The 14,074-nt window shown below is 35.9% G+C and overlaps 2 protein-coding genes across 2 annotated transcripts; both read right to left on the bottom strand.

Annotated features, from left to right (window-relative positions):
- Positions 1–1,737: 1,737 nt before the first annotated feature.
- On the bottom strand, positions 1,738–3,822 carry LOC21385386 (pentatricopeptide repeat-containing protein At5g27110). The gene has a single exon (XM_010108568.1). It carries the CDS (start codon positions 3,820–3,822, stop codon positions 1,738–1,740), a length of 2,085 nt encoding a protein of 694 aa, XP_010106870.1.
- A 3,333-nt stretch (positions 3,823–7,155) lies between these two features.
- On the bottom strand, positions 7,156–13,937 carry LOC21385385 (PH, RCC1 and FYVE domains-containing protein 1; the record flags this gene model as incomplete). Its single annotated transcript, XM_024172550.1, has 7 exons — positions 7,156–7,636; positions 8,833–9,218; positions 9,838–9,984; positions 10,407–12,533; positions 12,724–12,918; positions 13,045–13,125; positions 13,842–13,937. Coding segments are annotated over 7 exons (3,165 nt in total), but the record flags the coding sequence as incomplete, so codon positions are not given.
- Between the last annotated feature and the right edge of the window lie 137 nt (positions 13,938–14,074).

Genomic DNA, 14,074 nt, shown 5'->3' with positions numbered 1-14,074 from the left:
TCTCTCTCTATTTTCTTCAACCTTTTTGGTAGCTTCCAATCCAAAAGCAAAGCACTCCAAACAAAGGAAACCGAGATTAGAGCAGTTGAAGAAGATGGAGAAGAAGGAGAAGGAGAGAGGGTGATTATGAACGCCATGGTTCTGGATTGTGGTGTCATTTTATGAATAAAACTTTTCTATTATGTTATTTTTACAAAGGCCTCCATCCCCGCCTCTTTAAAGTATTCTTACCCTCACTATATTTCCGCTTAAGGAGAGAGAGTATCTGGTCAAAAATTTCCTATTCGGAGAACTATCATTATACTCATCTTATTTTTTATTAAATAGAACTATGCATTTCAAAACTATTGTAATTTAAAATAAAAATAGGATAAAAATTCATTATAAATTTATACCAAAGTTAAAGATTCCATAATACAAATTAAATTCTAAACATATACAAACTAAATTTTAATAGTAAAGCCAACAAAAATAGTTACTTTTTTACTTTTTTTTAGTAAAAAAGTAATTTTAAAAAATTAAATATATATTTACATAAATAAATATATATAAGTACATTTGAGACGGAGGTGGAGAGTATTTCCCCCGTCCCCGTCCCCATCATGACTCACAGACTAGATTTTGTCTTTCCATCCCCATCCCTGATAATTGTCTTCCATCCATGTCTCGTTTGGGAGGGGGGAGACGCCAGTCCCCGTGAGGAATATGTCATCCTAACGAAAGGGTATTAATTAAGAATAAGAGGTAAAAATCTAGACTCGTGTACTCTAAAAGTAAGTTCAATAATTTTTTCAAAAAATATTAGACATATTATCGTATGCATGACGAGAGAGAGTTTTTTTATATAGCAATTAAAAATTTATTAATTAATTCAATTAAAAGATTTGATATTGAATAGATTGCTTCGCTAGTATTTTTACGGCTTCCTCGCCTATTTATAGCAGTAATTGGCTCGAAACTGAAGTTTTTGTCATTGTCATTTAGATTTTATCCGTTTGTTTTAAGTTTTGGGTTTATCAAATAAAAATGGTGATATTTCCACCGTTTAAATTTAGTGTTTGTTCGTTGTTTTATTAGATTTTGTCGTAATAATGGAGGTAGTCTCATCACCTTCTGAGTCTTTACTTTTTTCACTAGTCTGGAGTTTATGTAGTGGCTTTTATACTACATTGTTGTGGCTCTCAATCATAAAAAGTTTCTAATGATGCAGAATTTTGATTAAAAAGACCCTTATGTGAGCTTGTTGCCGAGTCTTGAGTCTTGTTTTCGGGCCTTTGGCATACACTTTACCCATTGAGCGTTATTAGGTTTTACTGTGTATAATAATACAGGGTCATTCAGGTTAGTATAAATGAAATTATCCTTTCCAAAAAAAAAAAAAAAATGAATTTGTCCTGAATTTTCAAACATCTTTTTTTTTTTTTTTTTTAAACAGTTAAATTCTCCCCTGGTTTTTTTTTTTTTTTTTTTTTTTTTTTTTCAGATGAAACCATCAAGAATTGAACAACCTTTGATTGGGTCATGTATTTTACATTCAATTTCATTTGATCATACATATCAAATTTCAGCCGCCAAAGTCATTCCTAAAATGTCAAGAATGGAATGTAATTTTTTTTCAATTTCAAAAGCAGATGAAGTAAATATGTCAATAGTTTGTGTTAATGATGCCAAAGAAAAGCTATCAACAGGTAATTTCAAAAAATATATATAATAAATATCCCTAAAAAAAAAAATCCTTCAATTTGAATAGAAATCAACTTTATCCATGTTACTTGAAAGCATTTTCAAACATTCATAGATAATTTCTGCTTGTGGGTGAGACTTGTCTTCAAGAAAAAAGTTGTGGATCTGTTTGTTAATCTCAATCCAGCTACATCCTGGGTTTTTTCTCAATCCCAGCTCTTTCATCTTTAATCTCACCTTCCTCAACTCATGCCATTTTCTATCAGAAGCATAAATATTTGATAAGCTGATATAAGTTGATGGATCCTCAGGATTCTTGTGAACAAGAAAATTGGCAACTTCTACACCCAAATCAAAATCCTTGTGCAACCGGCACGCCGAAAGTAATGTGTTCAACAACTCAACTTCCTCCCCAATTTCTGTATTTTCTCGGAGAATCTGATACGCTTCTCGCAATCTTCTAGCGCGCCCAAGAAGATCAACCAAACATGAGTAATGCTCTACACTTGGTTTAATTCCATTATTGGTGATCATTTGATTAAAATAGTTACAACCTTCATCAATAAGTCCAGCATGACTACAAGCAGATAAGACAGAAAGGAAAGCAACTCCATCCGGTTTCTCACCAGACTGTTGCATTTCACAAAAGAGCTTTTGCGCTTCTAACGCTCGACCATGAGACCCGAAGGCGATGATCATGGAGGTCCACGAGACAAGATCTCTCGTCGGCAATCTATGGAAAACCTCAATAGCTTCATCCACAGCACCACATTTAGCATACATGTCAAGGAGAGCCCCCATGAGTACTTCATCATTTTCAATCTTATCCTGCATGATACTTCTATGGATTTCCTTACCCTTTTCTAAGGCTGCTAACTGTGAACAAGCAGATAACAAAGAAGTGAATGTAATGGAATCTGGTCTCAAACCAACTTCCTTCATGGTGTCATACATACCAAGAGCTTCAAAATATTTTCCCACCGTAACATATCCAGAAATCATTAAATTCCAAGAAACTATATCTGCCTTGGGAATCTTTTCGAATACGTTTTTGGCAGATGAGACAATTCCACATTTGAAGTACAGATCAATAAGCAAATTGTTAATGTAGATATCAGCCTGTACATTATTTCTTACTATATATGCATGTATGAATTTTCCCTGTCGAAGTTGCAGTGACCTTCTACAAGCCAACAGTATGCTACCGAAAGTCGTTAAAGTTGGTCTAGTTCCTTCACCGCTCATCCTTTCTAGAAGTTTGATGCAAGATTTGCTGTCACCCTTTAAACTATAACCTGCAATAATGGAATTCCAAGCAACCGTGTTCTTTCTCAGGATTTTCTCGAAAACCTCTTTAGCCATCTCTAAGCATCCACATTTTCCATACATGTCCACTAGGGAAGAACGGACGAACCCATCCGACAAGAGTCCAGCTTCTATTGCTTCCTTGTGAATCTCCTTTCCTCTTTCCAAATCCAAAAGCCTTGCGCACGATGAGATTGCAACCACTAGCGTCACTGAACTCGGCTCAAAACCAAGAATCTTCATTTTCTCAAACAATTCCATCACCTTCTCGGGTTTCCCATGTTGATAATAACAAGAAATCACAGCATTCCAACACGCAACATCTCGTTCAGGAATTTCATCAAACAGTTGGTTAGCACTCTTCGACGCATTGCACTTGGCATACATGGTCACCAAAGAGCTTGAAATGAAAACATCCGACAAAAACCCAGTCTTTACTAAATGAGTGTGTACAACTTCTCCACTTCTAATTGTCCCCATTTCACCGCAGGCCTTAAGAACACTCGGATATGTGTAACTATCAGGATTCAAACAAGGGTAATGCAACAATCTTCCAAAGAGATCAAGTGCTTCAATGAACATGGAGTTCTTGGTATAAGCTGCCAAAAGGCCATTCCACAAGGATATATCAAAAGGGTCCTTGGTGGTTTGGAAAACAAGGCTTGCATAATCATGCAAATTGCAGGAGAAGTAGAAGTTGATGAGGTACTTGCACAAAGTAGTGTCATTTGATAAGCCAAGAGTTAGAATCTTCTGGTGGACGCGCTTGCCTTGCAGTGTTGACTTGGAAATAGTGCATTTTCGCAGAAGAGAAATCAGATTTGGAATGTGCATAACTTCTTAGTGGGTCTTTTATGAGGAATGTATGTTCTAACAAAACCCATTTCCCTCCTATTGCTCAAGCTTTTACCTGTAGGGGGGGGTGTCCGACGCGGCGACACCCCTCCCCCTATACCTTTCTTTTTCATAAATTTAAATACTTATTAATAAAATTACTTTTCAAGACAACCTATTTAAAAAAAAAAAAAATACTCATTGCATACACCATCTAAAAAAAAAAAAATTATCGAGTCAAATGTCTGTTTAGTTCAATGATTCGAGTTTTTAATTTGAGTTAAGATGTGACTATTTCTGAGAGTTTTTTACTGTAATACAAAAGTAACTATTTCTAAGAGCTTTTTACTGTAACAAAACTCAAATCGGTGAAATAAATGAAGCGTTAATTTACTCTTCCCACACTCTTCATAACAAATTATTTTACAAAAAAATAATAATAATGCACTCCATCCTTTAAAAAAAAATTTATTTAAGAGACATACATCATCTTAAATACGCGTTATGAAAAATCATAAAATTCTCACAATATCTAATGATACTGAATAAAATATACAAAAATACAAATATAATTTTGCTTGTTATAGAAAACTTAAATAATACCGTTGTGGAATATTTTGTAATAATTTTAGTATCTATTGCAAAAGTCAATCCAAGTTTAAAAATCTTGACATATTGCCTATATCTCCATATAACCCCCGGTGTATACAAATCGTCCCATAATTACGTTTATGGAATTGGGTGGGGGAAACTGAAAAATCTGGTTAGTATATAAACCTTATGTTTATATATTTATAAAAAGAAAAATTTGGGAGAAAACAAACATTAAAAAACCGAAAACTATTTAATTGAATTTATCAAGGAAAAATCATACGATCTAATTGTAGGGAGTTTTTTGAAATTTGAAAATATGTATAACATGTAGAATTGGGTGGTTTAAGAATTTACGTGTGAAAAATACAAATAAAGGTAAATTTAGTTGTAAGAATTTTTAAAAAATTTTAAAAAAAGTGTAACAAATAAAATGAGAAATAATTTAAAAATGAGTGTAAAAAAATAAAATAAAATGTGTGAATAGACGCAACCTTACCTTTATAAGGGCGTTGAACTTGCATGGCTGAAGCGCAAAGATGGTGATATTTTTGGCTCCTCTAGCGGACAAGCTCCTAACTCAGAACACCGAGAGAAGCGGCAATGATTAACAAACTAAAAATTGCAGACATAAAAATCAGAACTCATAAACAAGTAAAATACAACTCTCGGGTATTCATATACATAAAGTTTCATGAATTTAAGATTCAAATTTTTAAGTGCGATAATTATATATATATATATATATATATAACAAATGGTAGAACGTAACAAAGTCTATTTTATTTTATGTTTATGAAAACCAAGTTTGAATTTCTAATTACCAAAATTAATTGAATTAGTCCTTGAAACCTAAGATTGTACCAAAGTGCTATTCTCCCTCTTTTTCCTTTTTTTATGAACGAGTTCATTTTTCTTCTCCTCTTACCAGTCACCTAAGTGTTATTTTACTTGCTTTTGTTTAAAATTTTTTGTGCATTTTTTTTTCTCTAGTTTCTATTAAGATGTCACAAAAAAAGGGATATTTACATATTTATACCCTGTAATTTATGTTTATTCAAAAAGTATACTATCGGTTTTTAATCTCATCAAATGTATACCTTCAATTTATAATTAATATATAAATCTATACGTTTTGCGGATAAACACCTGGTTTTGACATGTGACTTTACGAAATTAACCTTAATGGGGATTGTACAATGAGACATATATACTTGTTGCCAAACAGATATAGTTTTGTGTATTGGCTGAAAAAAAAAAAAAAAAAAAAAAAAAAAAAAAAAAAAAAAAAAAACTCAAAACGCTGCGTTTTTGTGTTGCCTTGACTGTATCCGTGTGGCACGAGATGGTGAAGGAACTTCCAAATACACTTGTTGTGCAAGCCCAACTTCACGTGGATGCAGGTACTAGCAGAGATGGAGCGGCGACTTCGAACACTGGTGGCCAACACGTTGTGGAGAATATAACACAAGTCAACAAACTCAAGAGGTGAACTTGGGAGGCAGTGATTTTGCTGCCTTTTGACTGCTATTGCAGTAAATTTGCTTTTTTGGATTATGTACATGAGGATTTAAACTGTTCATCACGTGTTTATATGCCTCGTGCTTTTACTATGTTGTAAATGAGGAGTTTGAACTGTTATTATGTTTGTATATGCCTCACCTTTTTGTTTTACTTCTAAATGCTATGCCAAGTACGTATATATTTTCTATTGCAAAGTTGAACATGTGTTTATATTTACACCTTACTTCTAAATGCTATGCCAAGTACGTATATATTTTCTATTGCAAAGTTAAACATGTGTTTTATATTTACACATGACTGAAAATTAGTGCATTATCTGTTTCATTATTTATTTGTTGGTCAATAATTGTTTCCTTTTTTTATTTTTTGCAAACTATTTTCTTGTTTAGTTCCATGTATAAGCTAAACATCAGTGGGTGTTTAGTTATACCTTCAAATCACGTATCAAATAGATTTTAAGAATTAAAAAGGTTTTCTCTGATCAAAATCAGGTGTTCACACAAAAAGTATGGATTTATATATTTATTGCAATTTAAAAATATACATTTAATGAGATTAAAAATTAATAGTATACTTTTTGAATAAACATAAAACAGAATGTATAAATATGTAAATATCCCTAAAAAAAAGTAGAAAAAAGAAAGAAAGAAGGAAAGAAGTAAGCATTACAGTTTCCAATGTAAGGAACAAAGCATCCCTGAATACCTGCAGAAGTTCTTTCCAAAACCAACGCCCCTTTCCCCATAAGCTTTTCTTAGCTATACATTATCACCCCGCAAGGCTACACTGCTGTTATTGAAGTCAAACCATTCATTCTTTATCCACCCAGAAAAAGGAGGGAAAATAAAAGAAGGCAAAAAAAAAAAAAAAAAAAAAAAAAAAAAAAAAAAAAAAAAAAAAAAAAAAATCACTCGTCATTCCATTATCAATGGAATAAATTCATGAACTATTATCACAGCATATCAATCTCTGCCATTATTACACTGTAAATGAGTAGCTTCGATCAGAAACTCAACCAGGCACCACTTTGAGGTCTCGTTTCACAGGCAATTCAAAGAGAAAAATAACAAAAACAGAAACAAAACAAAGATGACAACGAAAACAAAAGAACAAAATACAAAACAAAACAAAACAAAAAAACAAAAAACAAAAGAAAAAGAATGCGTGGCCTAAAAGGTATATAAGGTAGTTGATTGTACAAATGCATAAAACCGAGGAAAAGAAAAAATGCAGATGCATTCACTTTATGGGATTTACATAGCAGCTGCTTTCAAAAGAGCCAGCAACCTACTAGGAATTTACATTTCTGACCCTCAAATCCCCCACACAAGGCAAATAGGGAAAAAAAATGGAATACAATATCAGTAAGGGGAAAAAATCAAAGACAAATTGGATAAAAAGAGAGAAAACACAATCAAACCCCTCTATTTCTCCTTCCTATATCCAACCCTTTGCTTCCCTCAGCCCTTTTGAAGGATGGAAGCCAACTCTAATTAACTGGTATGACTTCACTGTTACTCGGAATCTAGAAAATACCATTCATTTACATATAATTGTCTCAACAGATCAGTGAGCCAAATCCTCACTTCCAATACCCACACTAGACTTGTCTATCATACGAACATTGTACTGCTCATAAACTCTTGCTCGATTCTCCGCCCACCACTGCTCTGCTTGCTTTTCGCTGAATCGTTTTCGACTGCATTTAAAAAATTGAAAAGAGTTCAATATTACATTTAGAGACTGCAGCTCGCGGCCAATAATAATAATAATAATAAGAACAAAAACAAAATAGTCCAATGATGATTACAATCTCTGAAGCTGTATCAAAATACAAGATGAAAAGGTAGATGTGGATAAGGAATCTCAAAATTAGGGACTGGCATCAACCAGTGGTGAAATGATTGAAAAAATTGCAACGTTGCTTTGTAGGATCTGTTCCTAGGGCTCGTGTACGCAATACCAATAAAGAAAAACAAGTTTACAAGTAAAAGGTAAACGAGTGAAAATGTTGAGATTTCTTTTCCTCTAAAAATCTTAGGTACGTTTGGTTCAAGGGTTCAATCTTTTCCTCTAAAAATCTTAGGTACGTTTGGTTCATGGGTTCAAAACCATGATTCATGATTCTGATTTTTGAAATTCAAATTTTTTGTGAGAAAAAAATATTGTAGCAGAACTAAGAACCATGATTCTAAACCAGGCAGAACCCTTGAAACAAACGTCACCTTAGTCACCTCATCCTTTTCCCATGCTATAAACAGTGGTTTCCGATCTAGACACATTTTACTGAAGTGGTTACTACTTCTTGATAATATATCTTTATGTCGTTTTTAACTAATTATATTTTAATGTCAAATATTTGTCAAACACACTATACTCGATACTTTATGCAACTAAGGTATGTGATGGAGCAAATGCATACAAAGAATTTTGTTCCTTAAAGAGGCTTAGAGGCTTAATCTGCTAACCAATTATTAAAAGCATCAATCATTAAAATTCTTTCTACAGCTGAAAATATCAGTTTGAGTCCCACACAGACGTGTAGGCTTGTCTGTGTATTATGTGCATGCAGAACACAAATTGATAGGGTTTCAAGCTGTCATCCCCTTTTATATTGATTTGTGGCTGTCAAACTAACTTAGAAATCATTAACATTTTGGACATTGAATTACATTCATGCAGGTGAAATTCACTTGTTAATGTTTTGAAACGATCTACCCTACAAGCTTAACTTTGTTATCGGTGAGCTTTTACTAGCCATCCAGGTACTCATTGTTAAATAATCAATCATCAGCAACAAGCACCAGGAAGTGTGAAAGTGCCAAACCTAATCAGTGTTAATGGAACAGTCTCCAACATGGAGAACTATATCAAAGCAACGAAAGAGTAACACACCTGAAGCGAACGCGCTTGAGGTCCTTGGCGCCTCCTGGTAGGGACGTAAGTGTAATATAAACACCCGGTTCGTCTTGCTCAACCCATTCAGTGTCGTTACGAGAGTCAATATCTTTTGTTCGGGTCCCATTTCTAGTTGTTACATCTGAATGGCCTTGTTTATTGTGACTTGAACTGCGGTTGGCGGTGGTAGTGGACCCATTAGAATGCAATTGGCTGTGTGACCCATTTGAGTCTGGTTCTTGGGATAATATTTGACTATTCAATCGATCAACTGAAGGATTAGAAACATCACTGCCAACAAGATCAGAACCCAAGGACGCAAGAGAAGGTGATTTAACATTCCGGGCAGCCCCAACAGGAAGCCTTTCAGCCATGTCTTTTAACTATCACGTTAGAAACACATTATGCATCATAAGCAAAAGATGGTGACAAAAGGTCAATATAGAAACTTATTGAGAAACATCATCCTATGTAGAAAAAAGTGAAGGATTATCAAGGAACATTAGAACTCAAATCTCTATTGAGGTTAATAAAGAATTAAGCATTCGTCGCATATCTAGTAGAAACGAGATTGCCCTCCCATCCTCACACTCAGCCCCAAAAGAAAGTAACAAACAACACGATGTTTCCCATCTCTGATAAAAAAGAGAATCCTTACTGAAAAAAGCACTGCTAGGGGGCCCTTCATAGCCCCATCTTCGGAAGACACAACAAGTGGGATCCACATGTGGGGACCCACCAGCTGAATCTTCAGGAGCTGGGGGATTGTGGAGCCTCTCAGTTTTTCTGTACTTAAAAAGGGCATTTAGAAACAGGTACTTTCATAACTTCTTTATCTAAGCTTTTGGGGAGCTCCTTAGATGTTAGTTGACAATACACTCATATGCAAATGAATGGAAAACTTACGTGTCTATGCAGAAAAAGATCAGGAAAACATGATCACATAAAATGAAAAAACCTCCCATTTATTAGGGAAATAACACACAAGAATATCCATCTTACTTGGGCAGTAAGTGATTTGATCACTTCCTTTGCTGCCTTGCACTTTGCAGTCTCTTCCCCAGCAATTGCTAATGCTTCCTTCAGTTGTTTAGTTGTTCTTTCCAGCTCAACTTCTTGAAGTTGTGCCTGACGTGTAAGATTTTCAACCTAAGAGAGAATAGTCAGGCGTAAAGAAGAACAGGATAAACACAAAAAGCAGACTGCACAAGCTGGCGCGTGAAAGAATAATTTAGGTCTGTTTAATATCCCTAACTATCAAATGACATCTCCAATCAACTAAGAAGGAAATCAGCATATTGAATATTAAAGAGTGATCTTAAACTAAAGTGAAAAACTGCTGACTGTTTTCCAAGGGTTAGTATATATCAGGGCAAATAAACATTCTAGTAAATATAATCCCAAAATGAAAAGGACTAGAGTATAATTCAGAGTTCCTTAATTTTAGCCATGGTTCCACACAGTCATTTTAGCTCTTGAAATTTGAGCATGCAACTTAATGTAAAGCAAAGAACGTTCAAAAGCAAGTGAAAACTGTAGAACTAAGCATTTAGAGGTTCAGCGAGTGCTACCTGTGCTCTTAACTTGATAACTTCCTGGCTTAGGCTATCATTTGTCCTCTTGGTATTATCTACACCAATTTTTGGTGATGTAAGTCCTTCAAGAGTTGGAGTTGGTGTTGTAGCACGTGGTGGGCTGGGCCGCCTGGAAATTGGAGATGTTGCTCGGGAAACAATTCTAGATCCGGGAACAGAAGCTGAAAAAAACTTCTTGGAAGATCCAAAACCGGGATTGAAAGATTTAATGGCTCCCCACTGTGAACCTCCATTTGGAACGGGAGAGACTCTACTGCTATTAAATTCAAGTTTCTTGTTTTTCTTCGAAGAGCGGGTTTCCACTTGCTTCAAGGATTCCATGGAAGAAAACCTTGCAAGTTGTGCTCGAGATCTGGAATCCAACTTTTCCTCTTTATCAATAAACTCATTTGACCCCTGATTGATACTTCCTCTTCTGCTCACGGAATGGGATGATGAGTCAGTTTCAATAGCTTTTCTCAGTTTGTTAAAACAATTATCACAAACACGGTAGGGCTTGTTGGGGTTTGGTGCCATAGAAGCCTTAAGGGACTTCTTACTGCTGCATGAATGACAGAAAACAAATCCACAATTATAACAGTTGTGGCGTTTCCTTTTGAAATTAAATGGTAGGCGGCAACCAGAACACATAGATTGATCTATCTCTGATACCCACTTATGAAGGCAAATAGCTGCAGTAAAATTTGTACCACAAGCAATGCTTTTAACTTGTTTGTCTTTCAAAGCTTCAACTAAGGTTGGCGAGTTTCGATCGTCTATGTCCCCATGACCTAACCGACCATTTGCTCCCTTTCCCCACGTGTAAACTTCAGTTTTTGACGTCAAAACTGCAACATGATAGGCACCACAAGCTATTTCCTCCACGAACCTCTTGGAGTGTTTTCCTTCAACACGGGTTGGAAGTTTTCCATCAGCTTGAGGATTTCCCAACTGACCATAAACTGGACTGCCCATTGTATAGACATGGCCCGAGGTTGTAAGTGCAACCGTTAGACTATGTCCACAGGCAACTTGACAAAAGTTTGGCTCAACAAGAGCAGCAACACAGGTTGGCACAAGCCTTGCTTCCTTCTCACCATGTCCAAGTCGGCCTTTATCACCATCTCCCCAAGTAAACAGCTTTCCTGAAGAACAGTTGCTAGAACTTGAGTTCCCAACCATGACCTCTACAACTGCAGCAGTATGCCAAACACCACAAGCTGCCCGTACGGTACGGAGCCCCTTCAGAGATTCTACTTCCCTGGGCATAGAGACACTTGTCCTATCTCCATGGCCCAAAACACCAAATGTTCCATCACCAAATGTAAATAATTGTCCAGCAGAAGTTACAACAGCAGTGTGCCAGGGTCCACAAGAGATATACGAGACATGTATGCCTTCCAAGGGACCATTAACTCTTTTTGGCATCCAGTGGCTCACTTCATTTCCATGTCCAAGAAGACCAAAATTGTAAGTACCATCACCCCACGTGTACAGCTCCCCAGAAAGGGTCACTGCACATGTATGGTACTCACCACAAGCTACAAACTCAATGTTTGTAGTACTTAACGCATCAATAAGTTTTGGTTGCAATACGTCAGAATCTACACCATGGCCAAGCCTTCCTCCAGATTCCTCCCCCCACGAGAAAATCTCTCCTTGCTTTGTTACTAAAGCTGCATGTCGTCCACCACATGCGACATTTTGTACATCAAGCACTACAGCAGATTCTAAGCGCTTAGGCAACAAAGAATCTATTTTTCCACTGAAACAACTTCCAACTCTATGTGGTCCACTACCCAGAACACCATCTCCCATGCCCTCCCCCCAAATGAACACATCTCCCAAGGCATCACCATCATCATGCCCAGAACCTTGGCTTAATGAACTAACGGCACTTGACAAACTCACTCTAAAAGCGTCCACTGGCATCGCCTTCACGTGACCATGCACACTATCTGAGCCTCCGGATGATAGAGAATGGACAGAAGCACTGGCAGAATCTGAGGGAAAGAAACCCTTTGGGGGAACAGCATATAGTATCACATCTGATAGTGCCTTATCCAGACCATTTTTTGGAGGACTTTCATATGGACTATGAAGGCGAAGGTGATCTGAACCATCCTGGAATAAAGGGAAGATGATTGATAATTACAATCCTTTCTTCTTTTTTTCTTTTTTTTTTTTCTTTAGGCTAAAAGATATTGCATTAAAGGCTCAAAATAAACACAGCCAAGCGAAGACCCCATAGAAGCTGGATTTGAAGAAACTCAAGCAGATCAAAGTTAGAAAATAAGGGGAAAATAGTTCACACCTTCTGTAAGCTATCATTACTACCAAACGGAGAATGCAACGGAGAACTCCTCCTTGTGCATGTTCGAGGACTATTTGCCTCGGATGGGATTCCATCACTCCTTGACTCTGTTCTCCATTTCCTATGGTGACTGCGGGATATCAAGGCTTTTAAACCACTAAACCATACCTCAGCTTCATCTTTATCTTTGCAAATCTGGAAGAGGGATGGTAGTGAAAAAATACAGTAAACGCTAAGGTGAAAACCTAAAATCAACTAAATATAACCTGATGAGAGAAATATAGGACGACAAAAAACAAAAGGCACCAAAGCAATTCTTACCAAGTCAAGTGATCTATCATTATAGATCAGAGAGAATGATTGATACTCCTTCTCTGGCCGTGGATACCTTTGAAATATTGGCTGGAAAATATACATTTAAATTTAATTAGTACATTATGCACATAACAGAGTTTTCTGAATCAATGTGAAGTTATCACACATAAGGGTAGACATGGAATTGTGACAGCATAAGTTATAACACCCGAACAAACCCGATGATAGTAATATACGAACACAACAAAAATAAGTAACCGTAATGAATAGCATCATTCCAGAGTGAAACTGTTCCCAAACATGACCCATTTAATAATCTGGTTACAGAACGTGCCAAAGACAATTAGGGAAAATTCCAAAAGTAGCACAGAGCATAGTATGGACAGGAATTCCACCATAAAAATTTGCCTTCCTAATCAATAGTTTCAACGAACTTTAAATGAAAAATAGCAAAAGCATAGAAATGAAAGAGTCCAGCTGAGGCGTTAAAAAATATTGTATATAATGAAAAACTTGAATCATATCATCCATATGACAATAATAGCGATTTTTGCCGTAGTTTTGAGGGTCTAAAGACTCTGAATGATAACTAATATGTGCTGCAACCGCTTCAACTAACTAAAAGTTAATATAAATGCCAGGGTATAATTTTTTTTCCCAGAGCCACAGGAAAAATCAAACAGCAAAAGAAAGCAAACAACGCCAATCATGTGTTCTAGACCACACATTAGCCAACAATAAACAATGTAAAGATAATAAAAGCATACATATAAATGATCTTATCTCCCAAGCAAGATACTTACAGTGCGTTGCCCAGATATAATTCTAGAGACATGGCTCAGTTTAAGGTGTTTCTCCTCTTTCCCCGAGATCCATATTAAAACAGACTCATCCTGAAAGCAACAAGATGATCAGCCTTTGTAAAATATGAAGGTAAACGACTAAGAATGTTGTTTTACAAGACTACTCCAGACACAACTAAATGAGTAAATATACTAAATTGAAATTCAGATAATTCATAACCTTTATTTTTTTT

The sequence above is a fragment of the Morus notabilis genome, unplaced genomic scaffold, assembly GCF_000414095.1.
Source record: "Morus notabilis unplaced genomic scaffold, ASM41409v2 Scaffold3399, whole genome shotgun sequence".
Lineage (NCBI taxonomy): Eukaryota > Viridiplantae > Streptophyta > Magnoliopsida > Rosales > Moraceae > Morus > Morus notabilis.
The sequence above is the reverse complement of the archived record's forward strand: the minus strand, read 5'-3'. Positions and strand labels throughout refer to the sequence as shown.

Excerpts from the sequence above, each read along its gene's own strand:
- LOC21385386 (XM_010108568.1), bottom strand. The coding sequence starts at position 3,822 with ATGCACATTCCAAATCTGATTTCTCTTCTGCGAAAATGCACTATTTCC.